A 23,321-nucleotide genomic window follows, 5' to 3' on the forward strand; every position below is an offset into this window, starting at 1 on the left:
GATAAGTCAATCAACCCCCGACTCAGATCAATTGACTATCGACTTTGACTCAACAACAGCCGACCGATCAGACATACAACTCTGACTCTACATCGACTGAATATGCGATTCTAACTCTTCATCAACCAATTGAGCGAACCACACTGACCTATTACTGGCTGACCGACTAATGATTCGACTACTACCGATCGACAGCGGACGACTTAGACCATCGGCATGACAGAACTACTAGTCGACGGTCGCTCATGGATTCTACCGACATATGGTTGGTTCTATCGACATATGATCGGCTAATCTGCTCAACATACCATAACCGTAACGAATGGTTATCGGCCACATATCATGATACGATCAGTGAAAATTAACGATTCATTATGCGATTATGGCTCGATGATTTAGTATCATAAAATACGGGACCATGTCCGACGGTTACGAAAATCTCATTTATAAAAAGGATAAGAGAAACGGGGTTGGTAAGCCAACTTTGGGCCAAAACTCTGCTATTACTTACATTCAACTCCTGTTCACCAACTTTCCTCTCTGACTTAGGCATCGGAAGGTCTCCACCGGACATAAATTCGGTCTGTATGGATGCTGTTTTGCAGGTGTTCATTCCTGATGACAAGCGATGGAGAGTTGGTCGCAACAGGAGTAATCTATGATAAGGTTAGATCTCTTGCTGGTTGTAATGATAGAATTAGTGATTGGAGCTTGTGATTAGTAGAATGAATTTGACAATGATAAATTTATAATGTGAAATGCTTTTGAATTTTGGAATACATAAATTTTGGGGATGAAATTTATTTAAGAGGGAGAGTATGTGGGATCCCAGCTCAGTCGGCCCACTTGGCTAGCTACCTATTGAGGCAGTTACTATATGGAATCAGAATAAAGATTTTTCTTCTATTTCATGCGATTAAAACTCCCATTGCCCTTCTCATCACGATCTCTTCCTTTCTCCCATCGCCCTCCCTCCTTTCATCTCTATCTCTCTCCTATGCTGTAAGCTCTTTCTCTCTCTCTCTCTGTCTTCCTTTTTTTTTTTGCTCTCCCTCTTCCACGATCTCTCCCATCCCACATCTCTCTTTTCTTCTTCTTCTTCTTTTTCTTCTACTTTCTTTCTTTTTTTTCTTCTTCTCCTCTCCCTCCATGCTAGACGCCAGCCCATCTCTTCTTTATCCTCCACTCAGGTAAACCCTAACTCTAAGCTTTTATCTTTATATTCTTCTTGTTAGTTTATATTTTTCTTGATTAATTTCTATTTTGAAGAAGGATGAAACCCTTCTTGATGTTGTATTGCCCATTAAATCCTAAATCTAATTTCTTTCCTAATCTTTGCTGAGCCTTCTTGATTTTGTACTGCCTATTAAGTCTTAAATCTAATTTCTTTTTCTAATCCTTCGATAAATGTCTATTTAGAAGAGGAATTCAACCCTCTTTGGTGTATGCTGCCCAACAAAGGATGGTATGGCCATCTCTTAGTTCTCTAGAACAATAATAATTCTTCTCTCTACTTTGTCTCTCTTGATAGCAACTAGCCTTCTATTTCTTCCCCTCATGGGCAAAAGCATGGTTTTTCCTATCTCTATATCTCTTGAATTAAGCCAAACTATGCATTTTGTGCTAATGATTAATCTTGATCAAAGATTAATCTTTAATTTATTCACTTCTCTTATTTTCTATTTTGGGATTGATTTAATTTTGATGGGCAGCAAATTACAGTTGGAGAGGACCGATGTGGAGTCTGGCTTATCAGTTTAGGTAAAATTTAATTTATTAGTTTCTTATGTTAAATTACTATGTTAGAAATAGAATTGATAAGTTAGATATTAGAAATTTAAAAAAATTAAAATATAATTATGTAAATTGAAAAAGATGATGATTTCTGAATTTCATAAGTATTGAATATTGATTTGAGATTACCAAGATGTTGATTTAAGATTTATCGAGTGTTCTGTTCTAAGTGTGCGGCAAATTAGATTGACATGTTGGTTGAATTTTATTACTGCAAAAGATAAGAATCTCTAATCATAACTGATTATGAATATTTGGTACGGCAAATTGGGTTGGCATGTTGGTTGAATTTTGTTACTGTAAAAAATAAGAATCTCTAATCAAACCATCTGCATTGATTATGAATATTTGGTATCATATGCTAAAAATTATGGATATTGCATACATACATGTGTTGGAAGTTTCGATTCTTGATGATTCTAAATTATGTCAATTACATAAATATAGTATATATAAATAATTTATAAAATGATAATGATAATAAAATAGAACGAATGATTTATAATGATTTAAAATCGAAACATATAGACTAATCACAATATCAATATGGCTTCGTCACGAATAAAAATATGATATTTTTATTAATATGATCTCGCCATAGACAGAAACATGATGCTTTATCAATATAGCCTCACCTCATATAAAAATATGATATTTTTATTAGTATGACCTCACCACGGATAAGAATGTAATACTTTATCAGTATACTTCACCACAAATAGGAATATAATATTTTTATCAATATAACCTCATCACAGACAGAAATGTGGTGTTTGAATATGACCAATCATAGGCAAGAGAATGACCATAAATAATCCAAATGTCGAAAATTCAAATTCAATCCATTTTATACATTATAATAAAATAATAAATAAAAAAAATACTTGATATTAATATTAATAGAAATAATAACAATCAAAAATAAAATCCTAGCGAAATAAAATTTTGAACAGATTAGATATGACGAGCATATCAGATCTACTATTAATGAAATATTGTATACATCTAAATTATTATATATTAAAATTTAATAAATCTTTCGATATTATTATTGAGATATTGTCCTTACATGCATGTGCTTAAAAAATACTTACTGAACTGTTAACTTATATTATCATTTTTATTTTTTTTAAATCATAAAACATCTAACTAAATAAGATTGATTTGAGACTTTGATGAAATATAATAATAGTTAAATTTTTATATTTGACACTAGAAATATATGAACCACATATTTTTGATAATTTTAATTTTTATAAAAATTTTCTATAAATTATTTTTTTATTATTTATGTCTTGATGTTAAATATTCTAATTTTATTTATCAGATCTTACACATACTTTAAGATCTTGCATATACTCTAAATTTACACCTAGGGAATACACGTCTGTATCATGCAACCAACCTAAATATAAGATTCGGGGCATGACAAATACATATCAAGAACCGTTACAATGTTACATGATAGTCTATGCTAACATGTACCAACTGTCCAAAACATGAATCGAGCATCGTATAAATATTTCCTGCCCAACTTGCATACAGAGAAATGGCCAAAATCGTCCATGAGCCTATGAACATGCATCGTTCTGCCAACGAATGAATACATATATCTGGCCATCCTTCTAAAATTAATAAATATTTTGTCCAAGATCCACTTAAGCAAATGATTATGAAAAATTAACAAGGGCTTTTTGTACAGGTTCCCAATTAAGGACTACTCAACCCCTGCAGTAACCTGTAAACAGGCGTAGGGCACCTACATTTTGCTTCTCTTACATCCCCAATATAACCAGAAAACGATATAACCGCAGATGCCAGCGAGCATGAGCATGCACTCATACATACATTCTAATTCACACAAAGATCTCAATCACACAATATGAATGAAAATGAAGCAGATGATGAGCTCCTGAAAGTACTGCACATAACAGTTCCATGCAACCAATTAAGAGTTCATCTATAATATCGTCCATAAACCAACAAATAAACTAAACAAGATGATTTAAGCCCTCATAACGCAAGTTCGCTTAGTTAATGGCCTTACAGATTTCCCTGCCTGTTAAAATACCTAAAAATCATGCATCCTTTTGCTTGGGGAGGCATGGAACTACAGAACAACATACTTGGAGGCAAGGCTTCTTGGATCATCCACTCACTATGCAATTCCTCGAGAAAAAGCACATCAGGGTAGTCATCATTCTAAATGGCTCTCAAATTTCATGTACAGATCTTAAGTGAGCCTCCAAAAATTGATGAAACAAAATCAGATGCAACTCCTAGAGGTGCACCTCCTCCTTAATGTGTCTTGACTGCTCTTAGGAGTCTTTGCAAGATAAAATTTACACAACCAAAATCCTTGTTGATGATATGTTTGCTGCCATGGCTGTAAGAACAATGTGATCCCAACTTACCCTAGTTACAATACAATTTTTGATCCATGCATCCTATCTGTAAAAACCTGAATGGAGACATGCATCAGAAAACATTAGTGGATTACATTACCCTGAAAACAAATAAATACATGCTTAAAGACCTCATGATGATAAACCTCCATGCCAAGGTCTCATGATGGTTCATGAAACAGTATTCTCAGCAGGAACTTATTATATCAGATGCTTAAAGAGATCCATGCTTGGCCTACAGACACTGGTATTTGTCTTGCACTGAATTAGCTGGACCTCTATTATGCCACCATCAGCTGAGATATGGATTTTATCATGATCCTGAAGGGCATCAGAATGGTAATGCTATGATGACAACACTTGGGGAAGACAACCCTCCTATTATTTCCTTTTGGAGGAAAATACCATGCATTTGGGTGGTCCCCACATGTCAGAGCAATGCTTTCCCCAGAAGGGGAAGTATGGGGGTTTTCTGTGGCATCGTCAAAGCATTTTCTCATGTCAGAAAACCTAGTGTTTGCGGTTTAGTATCCCTCTTTAAAACAATGTGAGCTCTTTAAATTTATTTAAATAGTTCAAAAAAGAAAAGTGAATTGCCTTTCTAATGGAAAGCCTTGGGAGTCCTCCAACAAAGTAACTTTGAGCTAAACCTTGAATCTTCGCTCGCTCTGCAGAGAGAGAAAATTTTCAAATGACATTTAAAAAAAAAATGATACTACTTCAACGTTGTACATGCAACTAGTATTTCATAAATAACACCATGGAAAAAGGAATAGTTCCTACAAGCACAATGCATCCGCAGGAGCATAGACAAATATTAATCTATATAAAAAAGTGAAACAAATACAGAAATAATCATTTGAGTTGTCAATGTATAACATGTGATGCCTACTTTAAATAGCAGAGAATAGTTATAACCAGATAAGGTGTTTCATTAAGATGAAATTATTGTTTGAACCAAGTTAGAACAAAAAACTTTACACTAACCACACATGGAGCTGTGACCTAGCATGCAATCATTGCTAGCAACGGAATGCCTATACATAGAGCTCAATTGATCTCGTTATATATGTGTGGATAAACATAAAGAAACGTGCATATACGCTAACTGAAACAAGCATGACAGATGTTAAGAAAAATGTGCTGTTGCATTGATTCATTTACTAATCTAGGGACTTCTGAACTGATGGTGTTAGCTGCATAACAATGGATTCCAGAACTTTTTGCAAAAACTTTTTCTAACCAATAAACACTTGCTTATTAACTTAGAGTATAGGAGGAATTATAAAGCTCATGGCACATGAATCTGCTCAGAGCTGCAATGCAAGAAGCGCTCACAACATTAGGACATTATGACAAGATGCTTCATACCACTGACAATTTTTCTCCCCAAGTTGGAGAATGCTTGTGAATTCAACTTAAATTACATTTGTCATCTGAGGACTCCTAATTTGATATGAACCATAGAGTACTACTTGATGGACTCACTATAATGGTGGAATTCATGTAGTTCACAAGATATACATTTTTCCAATATATAAAAAAAGATCGATATAAGTATTTCATTGAAAAATTACAATAAAAATTATTGGATCACTTACGGATTATCTTCACCAGAATTGCAGGTGACCTGGGAAATTGATCTAGAACGTAAATTGTAAGGATCATATGTGCAGAAATATGTTTCAGATGCTCCCTTCTTAGGAACAGACAATTCCAGTTTGTTGTGCGGCTGGACTCTTAAACAGATTGTATGAGAACCATCAGATGAAAATAATTTTCTTTGGAATTTCAACGTACGTGAAAAACAGTTTGGCTGAGTTTCAGGTTCTTGGATGCTAACATATGGAACCTCTTCACCTACTTCTGTTGAAAAGTCAGATTCTAACTTGCATCTGGTTGGCAGGTCATCTAGCATAGATCTATCAGATGCCGTAGTTTCAATGCTTTGAGCATTCCCTTCAGCATTTCTAATAGTGACTGCTTTTGTATCATGAAAGTCATGCAGTGATTTACAATCAAACTGCTGAATGGAAGGTGGCAACTGCTGCCCATGGTGAGATAAATAAACTTTGAAAGATGTCTCTCTTCCTGCAGATGTTTCATTTTCATCTTCTGACACTGTTGAATCTGAATTTTCTTTCTTCCTACCTGAACAGCTCAGCAAACTAAATGATAGCTTCTTCCATTTGGCATCCCTTCTCATGGATGCTGGGACAAGTTTGACTCTAATATCTACATTGCAACCCAGAACAAGCTGAAGCAGATTTGCAATTAGGTTCTGTGATTTCTCAGCCCTGGACACATGATCAGGATGACAGAATTCAACTTCAGCGATTGCTAGACCTGAAATTTCAAAGATGTTACTGATTATAGCCTTCTTACCAAGAAAAAAAAATCAAGAGGGAAAAAGCTCAAACACGGTGAGACATTCTAATAGGAAAAAGATCCTCAAAAGAAATGCAAACTTCAAACCACATTGCAGCTTTGCTCTATGATACAATAATGCCAGAGAGCTAATATAGTGGATATGCAAGACAAGCATTACAAAAGAATCTTAGGAGCAATGCAGAGATGACAGTAAAGTAGTAAAGCAGATTATACCCAGTGGAAAGTCAAGCAACTGATCTTCTATTTTCACCATTTTGCAGGTTATGATTTAGAATTCAATAATGAAATGGAATTTGACAATGTGCAACAAAACTTACAAAGGGCACCAGCATTAGCCACAAAAACTTTCAAAAGCTCAGCCATAACAGCCATTGGAACCTACAAGTAAATGCAGAGAGTCCAATAATAGATCAGAAGAGTCAAACTCATATGACTGAACCACCCAGAAAAATGTACTCTTCAAGCGGCAACGAATTATAAATAGTTAATTCTAAATGGCCATTATTCTCACAGTTTCTCTTAGGGTTTTATAAAAAAAAAATCAATAATTTCGGTACTACTTTGAAATCCTAGATCTATGTTTCACACATTTCCTGCATAATCTTATTGGGGAGGGGCACTATATATGAGGGGATATCGTCTATGCTACATGTAAAAAGGGAATTTCACATTCTAGTATTGTGATGAACCATAATGCAACCGTACATAACTTTCTAATGGCAAACCTACCACAAGATGCAAAGCCAAAGAAGAGGACACGAGTAATAAAAGAGAAAAAGGTAAAGGAGGAGAAAGTGAATTTGACATCATTGGAACAAAATCCTCTAGACATGAAAAAGAGAGAGTGTTCAGTGTAATTATTCTTCTTCCTATCATGAGTACCCAAGACTACTCTTAATCTAAAGACGAGCAATCACATACCAAACCCAGAAAAGCAAGCTCTCTTGAAACTCTAGCAGAAGCCTGTCAAGATGTAAACACAAACCCTTCAGAAGACATCCCATACCATCTATTTCGAGAGGAAAAATCAAAATCAGGAGATCAACTGACCCATTAGATCAGACACAAAATCATAGGAACATGTGGACCCTAATAAGAAGAAAAATTTCCTCAAAATTGCATGAGAAAACATTCTATCAACTCAATTTGTTTCTAATTTAGTCATTTCTACTGGTGCGCAACAAGACACTCCATGACTCTTTCTCATATCATCACCTTTATCACCAGGTCATCACCAAAGACTTGCCAAGCATAGGTTATCGCCAAAACTTGTTCAGTATCACTACAAATACCTCAACTCAGTATACTATATGTCGATGTGCTGCCCTGTTTGATGCGTTGGAATCTTGCTAGATATATACCACTTTGACTATTAAAAACATGTTCATCTTCTCCAATGTGATGAAAGCACCTATCGAACCTTCAACATAGGGCCTCTTAGTTACTTCAACTATTGTTATGTACAGTAAACAACTCGACAAAATTACACTACAGCATGGAATTCTGAATTGACCTAGCCACCATCTATGATGAACCTATGGCATGGAATTCTGAATTGACCTATGCCCTAGCTTAACTAACCAGCCTCATGGTCAGCAGAATAAATGAGGTAATATCAATACAGGTATTCAAGATACAAAAGCAGTAAGTTGTCATATCTTGTGGTGGAATCACCTTCATTGACATAGACTGCTGATAAGTACCCTTCTTTATGTAAGAAGCTTTTTAAAGAGTTTGACTGGCATTTTGTTAAGGCTTCCTTCCAGATGTTCTCCAGTTTTTTTCTGCTGCAATCTTTCTCTGAACAATTTGACTTGGTGTGGTTACTCGTGTAACAAGCAGAGCTCTTTAAACTCCCCTTTGGAGAACATATGCTTGACACCTTGCCATCTGCATTCCACAAATTATATTGCATAATATATGTTATTATTAGAAATATAACTAAGCCACCTTCATTTCCAAAACTTGAGAATCTTTGAGTTCTGAGATTTGGTGCTGACAAAAATTAGCAAGTTCCTGGGAGTCGATCAATGAGTATTACAAAGAATTTTTTTCCCCTAGAGGTAAATATGCTCTAAATTTTACCTCTTACCTCTCATGTATGTTATCCTCGCATAGGCCTGTGAATCACTAATTTCCATTAGAGGAGAAGATTCTCCAGTGTTGAACTGCAAAAGAGCAACCGTAAGCCATGTGGACTGATTTTTTGATGCCCTCAATTGTTTCTCCGTTTCAGAAAGAACTTTTAATGCATGTCTCAGTTTCTGCATGCCAATCTCAGCAACTGCACAAAAAATCAGCATGTTGTATAAGAACCAATTTCCAAGGATTTATGAAAAGATATGCAGAACAATAATTGCTAAATATACTAATGAAACTGATATAATCCACAAGAATGTGTGCATGCACAGGAGATTGCAAATGTGTAGTCCCAGAGGAAAGATGGCATGTTTTTTGCAATGGAAATTGCGAGAAATAATAAACTCAGTTTTGAAATGCAGCACCGCAGATGAGTTCAGTACAATGAGTCTTATTAAAAAGAGTTCAAACCATAAAAGAAGTCAAGGAAAATTTAGAGGACCTAATGCACTAGAACCTAAAATTTCATTCATGTCCACCCTTCCTCTTTATGAGATTGTACTATGAGCCAAGGAAGGTAGTAATATAAGACCCTTACATAGCTCATGATGGAGATCCAAAATTGCATTATGATCCAAACTGGTTTCAGGGTTTTAAGCTCCTTGTTAGGAGGGTGTACTGAACTACTGATATCTCAGTGGAATGGTATGCCCACATACCATCTTATCCCAACACACAAGACGCTTGAGACACTTAGGACAGGCATAGGTCAGATGTGGTGGGTCTATGAAGGGTACTTAGAAATAGTCTTTAAAGCCTAGAATATGCCAGTTGAAAACAACCGGTCCTCTCAATTAAGCGAAGGAGGGGGAGGAACCCTAACTCCCCATCTCCTCCTTAGGACGACGCTTGGACCACAACATTTTCCCTCTCCCTCTCTCTCGTGTATGCGAGGCAATTGCCTTAACCAGTTGGCCTGGATGTGCAAGGCAATTGTGAAGTGGCTGTGAACCACCATGAACTGTAATGAAGCATATTGCCCCTCCTCCATCTCAGCCTCCTCCTTCTCTGGCCAGCCCACCACCTCCTTTGGCACCACCCCCTTTCTAGCACCACCCTGTCTTGTTCCACTGCGTTTTGGTGACCTTGTCCCATTTTGGTGGTATTTGAAAAAATGGTTCCTATCGATTTACTTATATAGTAGTCAAATCTCTCTCTCTTTCTCTCTCTCTCTCTCTCTCTCTCTCTCTCTCTCTTCTATATATATATATATATATATATATATAGGAATTTGCTTTCCTAGTTATATGAAGGTTACTTTGAACCAAAGACTGACTTAAGTGATCATAGATGTCATGTAACAACTTGACAGACCTAATTTTTGGCCACAGCATTGTTTACAATACTATTTACATAATACTGTTCACACTACACTAACTATGAACAATCACCTGGGAGTCAAAAGGTCTTATTAGGTGTTTTCTTTGTTATATATAAGAGCCTTAATGGTTCATTATGTAACAAAGTTGGACGATTGACTAATGTAAGGGATATCTTTTTCGGAGTAGGAATTATTGTAAATAAGAGCTTACATAATGAGATTATAGATATTAAGAGAGCATGGATAGAATAATGTTGATAAAATTAGTGTTAGGAGAGGAGTCTATCAATATCATTAAAACTATATCATCCATAGGATTAAAATATTGGCAGTTAAAATAGAGAAGTGCAATTTGGATAATATGAGATCATAAGATACCTATCAAGTTGAAGAAAAAAAATATTATGGACAGCCATATGACCAGCTATGCTTTATGATACAGAATATTAGATAGTTAAAAAAAAACATGTGCACAAGATGTGTGTGATCAAAATAAAAATGTTAAGATGGATGTGTAACAATACAAGAAAAGATAGGATAAGAAATGAAATCATTTGTAAAAAGGTTGCGATAACACCAATTGAGGATAAATTGAGAGAATGACAACTTAGATGGTTTGGACATGTACAACATAGACCAAGAGATGCAGTGGTATGAAAAGTGATTTGATACATGAAGAAAGAAAGAGACATAGCAGTACACCGAAAATCACATGGGGTCAATCTTAAGGAAGGACCCGATATTGCTATATATTTAAAAGTGTGCCCTAAATAAAGTGGAATGGAGGAAAAGGATTCATGTAGCTGACCCCAGCTAGTTTCGGATTAATACTTAGTTGATTTAAATTGAGTTAAGGGATGTTTTCTTTGTTGTTTGGTTTTGTGGTGTAATTCTACAATGGAGATGTTATAACTTCAAAGACTAGATGCTAGATCTCAGAGTGAGTTCAATACTCTCCTTCCTCTTCCCTCTACCTTTTTATTTTTCATTCTACTCATAATCCACCTTTCCTTCAATTGTTCATCAAAAATATCATTTTATGTCACAAAGATATTTCACATCACATACATCGCAGAATTTTTTCAGGACATTCCAACAAGTATTTTATTTCAAATATTTAATTCTATAAACCAACTTTCATTGTCTCAATACCAAACCCTGTATGGCTACCATCCTATTATGCCGTGTGTCGATATGCCCTTCGCACCGGTATGGTACAGTTGGCATGCGCTGGTACCAACTGCTATGGCAAACCCGAGCATAAACCCTTAAAAATTCAATTCACACCCAATCCTGAAGGCTACATTAGATAGTAGTCATGCATTACATATGTGCTTTTAAAACAATACCTTCTTAGTTCAGTTTATGGAAAACTCATGTCTTAAAACCTGAAATTCTAGCAATATATAGATTTCAACTTTATCCCAAAACCTAATAAGGTCTCTTTCCTCAAATGTCTTACATCAGCTTGATTTATGTAACATATTACGGCTGCAGATGGGCTGAGTCAACCTTTGACCAGACCAAGTCCTGACCTGATCTGTATTTGAAGACCCATAGGTTTGGGTCTGGTTCAAAAAATTGGACCCAGTCTAAGGTCCAGTGGGTCTGGGTCACGTATTTTCAACTCGACCTAGCCTAGCCTGGCCATATGTCATCCAGGTCTACTTGAGTCAACAAACCTGATCCAGCCAACCAAAGAACTTGAATCATATAAACCTCCTCTACTTTGAATAACTTCTGTAATTCATTGAATGAACTCTCATTTAAACTAATTCCTCCTTTGAATCTCAACAACTACATCTTCTCTCATCAATTTTCACTGAATTATATTTAAACATTCATATTTCATTGTTTATTTTGGTGGATTCTCATTTATAATGGCCTCTACTAATATGAATCCATTAAAAAATCATAGTTTGTAAAATTAAAAGTTTTTTGAATGAAAATTCAGATTTAAGTTGATCGTTCTTAGTTTGGTTCTGTTTTTATTAATCTTATATTTAATTGTTAATTATCATATTTTAGCTAGAAAAGAATAGCTATGTGTGACTCAAACTGCAAACCTGAACCCACCAATCCCATGCAAACCTGAACATCTGGGTTCCAATCCTGATAATACTTGACCCCCATGCAAACTAAATAACCTGGGAGGTCTAAAATTCTTTCTATGAACCCAACCCCCCCAACTTAATCAGTTAATGGATTGGGTTCGGATAAAAAATCATGCCCCTCCAGGTCAGGGTCAAGCATGCCCCAATCCAACTGCCCTTTGGGTGGATAGCATGAAATATATACACAAATTCTCATACTACTTCAGTACTGTGGCATGCCTTGAGGTTGGGGGGAACAAAAAATAAATGGCTCATAGATAGCCTTGCATGAATAACATTATAATACATGCCATGTGGTTGAATGGCAGTATCTACCAATGCCCATGTTTTTCACTATCCTACAAACTCGATATCCCAACCTAGAATCTTGCTTCTTCTTGTGACATCCTTCTATTGACTCACTCCATATTTTTTACAAACAGCATTAGCATTTTAAGTGGTGTGTATGGAGATACAGTCCTCTGACTGTGCTGCACACAGTGTATGGAGATACAGTCCTCTGACTGTGCTGCACACCCAGTGTGCAGCCCATTTTCATGTTTGCCCACACCATCAAGATGGATTCAGATGGAAGCCAAATACGATTTTGTTAATAATTGATATAAATATGGCTAGTACTAACTAGTAGTAATAATTACTAAATGTTAGTTGTCATTCTTATATTAGTTTCTATTGTTATTATTTGTAGCTATTATATTTTCATGTATTTTATTCATTCTCTAGATATTTTAGAAAAACACCAACAGCACATGTGCCAATATGCTGCATATGTGCTGTGTGGTCCCTTCTAGTGCATATTGCAGCCTCCTAAAACACAGCAGAGCATGAAAGTCAGCTAAACAAGAAGTGGAGAAATGGACTTGGCTTTCTCTCCCTCTCCCTAATATTCAGGTTCCTAGGCCCTAAGACCAAAGACCTTCGCTTTCAATGCTTGTTCATCAAACACCCTTAGAAGTCAAGTATATTCTTCTTCAAGTCTTCAAAATTGAGTGAAAGTCTTTAGGTGCTTAAAGTTAGTGATCATGGCCTTAGATGCTTATACCCATAGAGGCGGTTGTGTATAGCTGGCTACAGATCATGGGTTTGTTCATCACATGATGATGACAAGTAATCAGCATTATCTATCATGCTAAATAGTTAAGGATAATAGATTACATGATAATTTGGGCAAAAAGGTTGTCAGAAAACCAATTCACTTATTAATAAGTAGAGAGGACCTTTGAAGTGGTAATTTCCATGGAAGTTTTCACCTTCCTTACAAAATCTTAAAGTTTATAATTATCTTTCAGCCATGGGTTGACCAGAAGCTGACCACTGAACTAAATGATGTCATTTCTAAAAGTTTATGCACACTCAACCTAGGCTAAGAGGCCAAGCAAGATCCCTTGATGATGTTAAAGTGATGAAGTTGAAGTGTGTTAACTGTTAAGACAGGTTCTTCTCCTATACATGAAAAGACTAGTCCATCGATGAAAATGTCCTTTGATGAACTTGGTGAACTTGATACACTTCCAAAGCATCCAAAGTATTGCAAATTGTAGAACACTCACTGGAAGAAGCTGACTGCTTCTCCTTTGATTTCCTCATGGCATTTATCGGGTGACTCTAAATAAAACTCACACAGAGACACAATGAAAATGTCTTCTAGCAAATCTAATTGACGTTGAAGCTCACTGAAAGAGGCAGGGGGCTTGTAACCGGACCTTAGGTGCCCTCATGGCCTTAGTTGTTGTGAAGAGGACTCAAATGGTGAAAAGGTGGACCTGTCATGTAGCAATCTCTTATAGCTAACATACCTCCTAAGCTTCCTATGTCAAAAATAATGGTGAGGATCAAATTCTCCATCTCAGTACTGGACCCTATGGTGGAACGATTCTATTATGGTGTCAATATGCAATTCAGTATAGTACGCCAGTGTCAGTATGGTATGGTATGCCATACCGGTGTATGGGGCGATATGGCAAACACCGGTGAGCATCATGAGGGATGTGAGGGTAAAGCACCTATGACAAAGGACAACATATACAATGGTGGGCTAGGTGATGTTGATAGACTACCAAAGCTCTCAAAATGCTAAAAATGGTGTCAATGAGGGATAAAAACTAGAATTCCTCCCATTGACATGGTTATTTTAATAATCCAGGACCTCATCCAAAAAAGACAAGCTAGAAAGTGTTATTTAGATTCCTTGGCTATGAGTATCCAACGTCTACCCAATGTATTGCCAACGTGGAAAAAAAAACACATGCCCATATGAATCCTCATATGCCCCCCAATTTAACACTAGCATCCTCGCTAAGCTGATCCAAATCCACTTAAATCCAATTATAAGTACTACAAATCCAATTACAAACACCACGATCCACTCATGGTCAATCCAAATGGGCTTGTGCTATAGTGTCCCATAGTCCACATGCGCCATGGGCCATTTCTACTTTGACACCATTTTAATAACCCAGACCTCATCCAAAGAAGCTAGCGGAAATATATTATTTAAATTCTGACTCTTTATAGGTACCCAAGATTAACCCAATGCATAGCTGATGTAGCACAAAACACATGCCCACATGGGTCTCACATGACAAACCCAAATGGTGAAAAAGCAAGAAAAAAGGGTCCCCTTGCAAAATCAGCAAATCAATATACTTTTCAAGCTTTCAAGTAGTTGAAATGTTCTAAGACCCATGGCAAAATCCTCTATGTATTTTGTTGAAAACAAGCTGCAGATAAGGACATGAAGAATATGGCCATTTGCATTTTCAACAAAGTGAATGGACTCATTAGGCAGGGCAAAAGTCTTGACTGCCTATTGTTTTATAAGTTTATCCATTGCCTTGATTCATGAAGATTGATCAAATGGTAAGATGATGAAAATATTCTTCAATGATCTTAATTATTAGAATCATCATTAGGCTTTCGATTTACATGAAACTTCATAGGTACCTTCACTAAGAATGGAGGATAATTATTCCTTATGTTGGAGGAGTTCTTTCGATGGCCTTGATAAAGAAAGGAGTTCCTCCAACATTCAAATCAGTCAATTTGCCCTCAACCTTTAAACATTTTGGTAATTGTTAAACCTCTGGTCTACAAGAAAATCATCCAAACACTGCTAGATATAATGTGGACACCGATGGTATGCTTAGAGTGTTTAAAAATGTGCCTATGGTTGAAGCAATTTGGTCATGATGCCAGCAATGCCCAAAAGTGAATATTTTGCGCTTATCGGGTAGATAAGTAGATCAATCAGCTTCTTACATGTTTGAATGGGTCATCAAATGGTTGAAACGAATCATTTTCTTAGTTGATAAGGCTCTTTTAGAATATAAGCTAAATCATGTGCCAAAGCTAGGATAATATGAGATTTAACAAAGAATAGAAAAATCAAGGGGGCAAAAATAAAATGTTTTGACAGAAACAATCATGGTTCGCCGTACCGGGCGTACCAGCCGGACCGGTCCCTTACCGGTCCGGTTCGGGCTGTTTTTCGGAAAACGACCCCGAACCGCACCGAACCGGCCGGTTCGGTGCAGTTCGGGCCCATACCGCCAGGAATCGGGCGGTACGCTCGGTTCGGTACCGGTTGGGGTGAACCGAACCGTACCGCCAGGGAGAGGGGGGGAAGGTGGGAGCCTTTTCACATGGTTGGGGGGAGGGAGGGGGGAGAGAAATGGGCGTGGCCCACTTCACATGGGGGAGGGCCTGGTTCTTTAATAAGCACCAGGCTTCGGTGTTCTTTGAGAGTTCTCAGAGAACACCCATGACCGTGGGCAACTTAATCGTTGATACCTCCAAAAAATTAGAAAAGAAGATAAAATTTCATGAAATTGGGAGTGATTTGAGAAGAGACTGATCTTTGACCGGAGGTAAGATAATCTGTTATTTTGTTAGTAAATATTTTTTTTTTGTTTTTGTTGTTAGAAATAAGATAAAAATGAGGTAAAATAAAATAGAGAAAATCATGCCAAAATCTTATATTTTTTAAATATTTTTAAATATTTATTTATTTAAAAATAAAAAATATATAAATTTTAAGAAAAAAATTAGAGTTTGGAATCATGTTTAGAATGATTCAAGCTACTTAAATCTAATTTAAATTTTTTTTCAAATATTTAAATTAAAAATTTATTTTTTTAATTATTTAAATTAAAAAATTTAATTATAAAATAAAAATATATAAAAATAGTGTTATATTTTAGTTAATTTAAAAATATTATTTGAAGCATATAACATATTTATTTTGAATTTATAATTTTAAAATAATTATTAAAATTATTTTAAATTATATATAATTATTTTAATTATCATTAAACTATCGTTTTTTTATACTTGCATATATTTTAATTTATATATATATACTGCGGACGATCTTGCACGTGGAGTAGGATCCATGGATGTATCTGGATCATCCTCGCATTATGATCCTATTATCCACAGCCACCTTATGATCCACATACATATGGTGCATCTGAGGCATCATCTTCTAGTGATTACTACCCTATGCCGCTGAAGCATCTTACGAATCAGATTTTCCTACTGATATATTTGGATGGGCTCCTCCACAATCGTACCATCATCTTGAGGTACTTCTCAGAGTCAGAATTTTAGCGAGAGATCTGAGATGTCTTACAATCCAGAGAGGATGCCTTATGGGATGATGAATATTCGATAGTACGGTGCAGCTTGGCTAGAGGTTGGACTGATATCCCTTCAGACTATGTTGATGATCAGACATCTACGACGTCACAGACACTCGACAAGAAATTAAATGCAGAGTACATCTTAAGTTCGTATATCAGTTATTGGCTTTGTACTTAAATATTTAGATAATTTTAATGCGTATTTTATATATTTTTTCTTTAGTTTTAAGATGACATAGTTGAAATATAATGTAAATAAATATATGTTTGAAATTTTGGATCAAGAGTCTTTGTACCGCAATCTAACTCCAAATTGAACACAAATATGTCAATAATATGCAATATAATGCATGTTGTATTTATCAATTATTAACTTCAAAAATCCAAAAAAATAATTGAAAATCAAAAAAATATTGTATACCGGTACCGGACCGGTATGCCTAGGTACTGTGTGTCGGTATGGTACGGTATCGTACCATACCGGTCCGGCACTGGCACCGGCACGCCGTCCGGTACCGGTACAGGAACCTTGAAAACAATAGTCTAAAATTTTACATAAATTGCAAATCAAAACCAAAATGTTTTAGCTTAGGCCAAAATTAGACAAAAAATAGGGCTAGTAATTGATGGATCCCAGCCTGGTGTTTGCATGAGCCTTTTGTGCCTCTTTTCTGCATTTAGCCATTTTATCTATTCCTAATGCAAGAAAGCACATTATCTAGTTTAAATAAAGCTTTTGCAAGTTTTGAAAAGATTAGGTGCATTGCTACAATACCTTCAAAAAGATTTAGAAGGAAAATCTTTTGATATAGGTTTCCTTATTTAATAGTCAAATCTCATTGACATCTTGATTGCCATGTGTTGGATTGATATCAAACAAATAAAACAAATAATGTGCTTATATTTCTTGACATTATATTTTATAAAAAGTATCATTTGGAGCTAAGACCACCAAATCTGCTGTATTGAAGCCAAAACTAAAACTATTCTGAGTTATTGAACCTTGACTTGGCAAAAAGCTGTCAGAAATCTTAAGATTATCTATAGATACCAGATAATGATTTTACTAAATTAAAAAAAACATATAAATATAGATTTTAAATTAAATTCTTTTACATAAGGACTTGAATTTTATACCAGAAATCAAATAATTTGTAGGAGAAAGTTTCAAATCATTTACATCCTTAATTAAAAATCTATCCAAAATCATCTATAGTTTAAAAAAAAATTCTGTGAATAAACAAATGAATATATATATATATAGAGAGAGAGAGAGAGGAGAGAGAGAGGTGCACTAAACTCAACTATACTCAGTGGATCTCCACTGAAATACGGTTGGGTCTACGTTAGACAATGGAGGTCCCACATTGTTAATCCGAGCTACTGACAAACCACAAATCATGTGACTCGGAGATCTCTAGATTACATCAAGTGATCAATATATATATATATATATATATATATAATTTAATATTATTTAGATTTTTTGACTACTTGATGCATAAGTGAGATGTTTCTATATAAGCAATTTAGAATAGTAGATCAATTCTGATGGCTTTGATCATTAATGTGGGACCCCCATCATCCAATCTACACCTGCCCGAATCTGCATGGAGATCCACTCGAATGTAGCCAAGTCTAGTTCTACATACAGGCAAACAGACAGACATATATATACATAACATTATTGATACTACCTTAAAAATAACATGCCAAGAAATGAGCAACATGGGCACTACACATGAATTCACATCATGTTTCCAACAAACACATCCATTGAATTTAGTTTTTTGAAAAGATAAGCAACAATTTCTTACCCAAAAAAGGATAAACAGCAATGAAAATTATAATTTCATTATATTCTTTCAAGTATCTAATTTAGTAGTATAAAATGATTTATTGTGTTGTATGTTTAATGATAATTATTCAGCCTTTTATTCCCATCAAATTGGTTAGAAGGATCAATTGCAGATGCAAGAAAATCCAGTTTTCAGTTTTAAATAAAAATCAATAAAGTAAAAATTATTATTTAATAGGTATAGAATGGCATTCAATTGATGACTAGAATAAAATGCTTGCAGTATGGCTTAAATAAGATGTGACGGACTGCAATCTATGGTTTTGCATCATAAGTTCATAACAATACCTAGGGTCTATGGAAGATACTATTAGACTCTCCATTTAATGATAAGAGAATGAGCTAAAAGATATAAATATAATAATAGTACTAGAGAGAACAAAAAATGATTGCTTCAAGTTGACAGCACACATAACACAGCAAACCATTAAAATCAAAATCACTAAATCAGCAGTTTATAAGCAACGGCAAGTAGCCTAGGACACATACAAGCATGTCTTCCAATAAAGTTCCTGCCAACTTCAGAAAATCCTGATTGGCTCTTTCCAGCAAGAATATCCATAATAAGATTTGCAAGCTGTGATACTAACTGCAGAGGATCAACCCTCGAACTCATAAGCTCTCTTGCCCTTCTAACTGTATTAGCAGTGTCTGAAGACAGTGCTAGATCTAGCAAGTCGAGCAACTCATCATCAGAGACAACTCCTATCTGCACAGAAGCAATAGAAACAAATATAATACAACACTTTTTTCTGGGTACTTGCAGAAGACATGAACGATATATGGCAACTGCAACCAAAGATAACTGAGTCAGAGCCAGTAAGCATAGAAATCGATGATTATACTCACAAGCTCATATGCAAGAGATACTGTGATTCTCTTCCCAAGCAAGCTAAGCTGATCAAGCATTGTCTCTGCGTCTCGAAGGGAACCATTAGACTTCGCAGCAATGAAGTACAACGCATCCTTCTCAAAATCTAATCCTTCTTCAATACAAATTTTTTGCAACCTGCAGACCATATCGACATCCTTTATCTTCGGAAAGTGGAATCTTTGGCAGCGTGATATGGAATTACGCGGCAGCTCATCCAGGTCAGAAGTAATCATCACATATACAGCATTTCGAGGAAGTTCATCAAGACTTTTGAAAATGGCAGCCCATGCCTCCCCTCCTAGGGACTGGCATTCATCAATTATGAAGACCTTAAAGCGTGAGGAAAGGGGAACAAGAGATGCACTCTTCACAAGAGCTTTGACCCTAGCTATACGACTAATTTTCACAGCATCCAGCTCTTTGACATCCCTGCACTTCCAGAGAGTACAAAAATGCATTCATGGCAGAATCCGCATGGCTTTTGATCCTCAAAAGAAAGGCAGTTCAAAGCAGCTGCAAAAATCCTTGCAGTTGATGTCTTACCTGTACCACGAGGACCATGAAACAGATATATTGGAGCCACCTTTCCCTTGGATATGGCGTGCAAAAGAGACTGAGCAACTACATTCAGCCCAACTAGCTCGTTGAAGGATCTTGGTCTAAATTTCTGGCTCAAACTTCTTGGGCTCTCTGGACAGGGAGCAGCATCTCTGTAGCTGTCTCTGTCCCTTCAGCAGATAACAAAGGTTGCTCCTGATCTTCACTTTCAGAAGAAAAATTCCGGTCCCTGTATTTTGGTGTTCCTGACCAGCAGTAACTGATTCCACACCCACTGAAATTTGAATCAACAACATCATTGGATTTTATTTGGGTCTCCTCAGTCGTACGCCCCAAGGTGCTATGTCTCGAAGCATTTGTCCGTGGTTCACTCAAAGACATGCATGGACTTCCTACACGGCTCAATGCAGTAGATGACTTCCTCAAATTGCCATGACGAGACTTCTTTCCTATTGTCGCATTGACCCTCTTGGTCAATTCCCGGTCTGGTTCCCTATATGAATCCACTTCCTCTTCCACATGGTTTGTAGAATGTTCTACCCATGCAGAATGCTGTGATTTAAGCGTCGGTCTCGACGAGTTTTATGAATTAGCTTGGTTCTTTTTGGATCTAAGCCTCTAATTTTGACGACAGAAGACTTTTTGGAAGCAGTACTTCTGTTTCTGGGTATTCTCGAGCCATGATCCGACTCAGGATTACTTCCATGATCCTCAATTTCTTCTTTCAAATGACAGTTACCAGAATGAACTACAAGTTGTTTATCAGAATTGTTTAAGTCTAACGCTGCACCATTGCAAGAATTTGTTTGCCAGCTTATATTTTCTACAGCTGTTGCAAACTTGCTCATAGAGATGGTTGCTGGATCCCTTAGCGATCGAACTCTTTTGAGTGCCACTAAAGTTTTTGAAAGAGGGATTTCTACTGAATGCCGCCTTGCATCAGACATCTTCTAATGCTCTTAGTTCTTTACATATTCATAGAATATTTCCTATATACTTTTACACTCCTTCCTTCCCCATAAGGATCAAAGAACATAAAGCAGGCTGCATTGAGCCCATCTTTGAAAATTCTCCAAAATTGGATGCCTAAGCAAAACAAATCCAAGCAAACAGTAATCATTCGAAGCTGAAGTTTGCTTAAACAACTTCAATAACCACTTTATCTAAATAAGAATCTATTTTCCATGTCACTATCAAATACTCAGGAAAAATTTACTAAAAAATACGATCATTACATGAAAAATTTATTAAAATATAGAATTAGTAAGTTGCAAGTTTCACCATGATAGTAATGGTTGCCTATATCCTTTAGGTTTTCCAGCACCTATGAATTTAGAAAGTGCAGCTGCGTTGACTACATGACACAGAAACAAACTAAGAATTTAAATCTAACATGAAATCAAAGACAAACAAAGTAGAGAAGCTCGCTCCCTCCCAGTAATGGAAATAGAATAAAAGAGGATTCAGCACAATATTTAAAGAAAGAAGTATAGCAAAAAAAAAAAAAAAAAATCCCAAAATACTGCGGAAATCAGCTTACAAAGCGAAAGAGTAGCAACATCAGAAAAAGGACTGTACTTCACCAAATTTCCCACTCACTGAAAGCAGAAAAAAAAATCTGAAAAAGAATTCCAAAATCCCCCAAAAGCCCCCAAGTCAAAAATAGCTGCCATAACAACCACCAAGAATGTAACCAGAAACAGAAACAAAGATCAAAAGACAAGAAGAAAAAGTAAACTAAGCACTCACCGGCCACAATGTAGCCCAAGAAAGTGCTCTCCCCAAAAACTCTAACCCTAAAGGAGAGAATGGAGGAGAAGGAGACCGACACTAACCAGGTTTTAGAAACCAGGGCCTAGAAGGGAATGGAACCGAGGTCGAGTGGCAGGATGGTAAATAAGGTCCAACGGAGGGGGCAAGAGGAGGACATTGTTTTTGGCCGTGAGAGGAAGCGTGTGGGGGTGGTTTTCCAGAGATTCTGCTGCTCCTCCGCGACGTGGCTCGGCCTCGAGAAAGGCGCCGGGGTTGGTAGTTTGGTAATTATGGCAGAAGACAAGGGGCGCCTTCGCTCGCTGCAAAAAGCTGCTACGTTTGTCGGTTAGGGGCAGATCTCCCGGGGGGGAGAAGCCGACGGAAAAATTTTAACGGTTGGGGGAACAAAGCTGTGCGGTGTGAGTCCACACCGTTTTTTTTTCCTTTGTCTTCACAGGAGCTAGTTCTATCTAGAGCTCATTTATTAGAGCGTCAACGTGGGTTGGTTTCAAAATTTTGAAATAGGGGCGTTAGGTTGCCTTGGATTCTGTTCTTTTTGCTCCGTATTTTACGTGTCACAGGATTGAAAACTGTATTGACTTCGTCGAGTTCTACATGGCCATGTTACCCTACCATTACCTAGGATTATGCATCAGATATATATTTTAAAGTGCATAGGTTTAAGCTTATTTTGTATTGCAAATATTGTGATATTTATTTGGAGTCAAGGCATTGTGTTTCAATTATTTTGATGCAAGTTGTTTCCTCTGACACGTGTAACATCCACCTATTTTAAAGCGGGGTGTGGTTCTTTTGACTGACTTAGATATAATAATCTGCCCAAAAAAAAAAAATTAAAAAAAATGCATGTACGCCACACCATAGGGAGAAAAAGCGGACTTCCAATGAAAATATCTTCTTCTTCATCTCCATGCAGGAGTCTAGTATCGGGAGAGCATAACTCCCTAATCATAACCCTATAAATCCCTTCCCAGCTTCCGTTTGCTTCACTGCTAGTTGGTGTCATCAATTGCCACCATTAGTTTTCTTCTTCTCTTCTTGATTTGCTACAGCTTGGCTTATCATGCTTTGTAGAATTGCTTAGGAGGTCTATCAAAAGCTAAGGTAAGACAGTAAGACCTTTGAATCCTTTTCCTTCTTCGATCTTGCATGAAGCTCCATCATTGGTTGAGAAATCCATCGAAATTGGACGAGGACCACCTACGGTGGTAGATCCTGTGAGCTAATCACCTAATCATTGAGGATACTCTACTATGATGGTAGCTTGAATTCAAGGTGTTGAGCGGGGTGCTATTCACCCTTTCTTCAGGCTATCAGCTTTTTTGATTGGATGTACAATTCTGGACATCAGGCACATCTTTCGAGAACAACTGTGGTGGTTAACTAGATGACCATATTTCTTGCAGAGCACTCTGAGGACATGCTTTGGATGGAAGTAAAGGCGGCCTCAAGGC

The 23,321-nt window shown here is 36.5% G+C and overlaps 1 protein-coding gene across 1 annotated transcript; it reads right to left on the bottom strand.

The window, feature by feature from the left end:
• Window positions 1–3,733: 3,733 nt before the first annotated feature.
• Window positions 3,734–22,112, bottom strand: LOC105051310 (protein STICHEL-like 2). The gene is given in 11 exon segments (XM_010931677.4): window positions 3,734–4,255; window positions 4,797–4,867; window positions 5,801–6,545; window positions 8,265–8,480; window positions 8,683–8,874; window positions 19,152–19,371; window positions 19,512–19,969; window positions 19,972–20,256; window positions 20,259–20,663; window positions 20,666–21,180; window positions 21,844–22,112. Coding segments are annotated over 9 exon segments (2,964 nt in total). The 5' UTR covers window positions 21,042–21,180; window positions 21,844–22,112; the 3' UTR covers window positions 3,734–4,255; window positions 4,797–4,800.
• Window positions 22,113–23,321: the final 1,209 nt, after the last annotated feature.

This window comes from Elaeis guineensis, chromosome 9 (assembly GCF_000442705.2).
Source record: "Elaeis guineensis isolate ETL-2024a chromosome 9, EG11, whole genome shotgun sequence".
Taxonomy (NCBI): Eukaryota; Viridiplantae; Streptophyta; class Magnoliopsida; order Arecales; family Arecaceae; genus Elaeis; species Elaeis guineensis.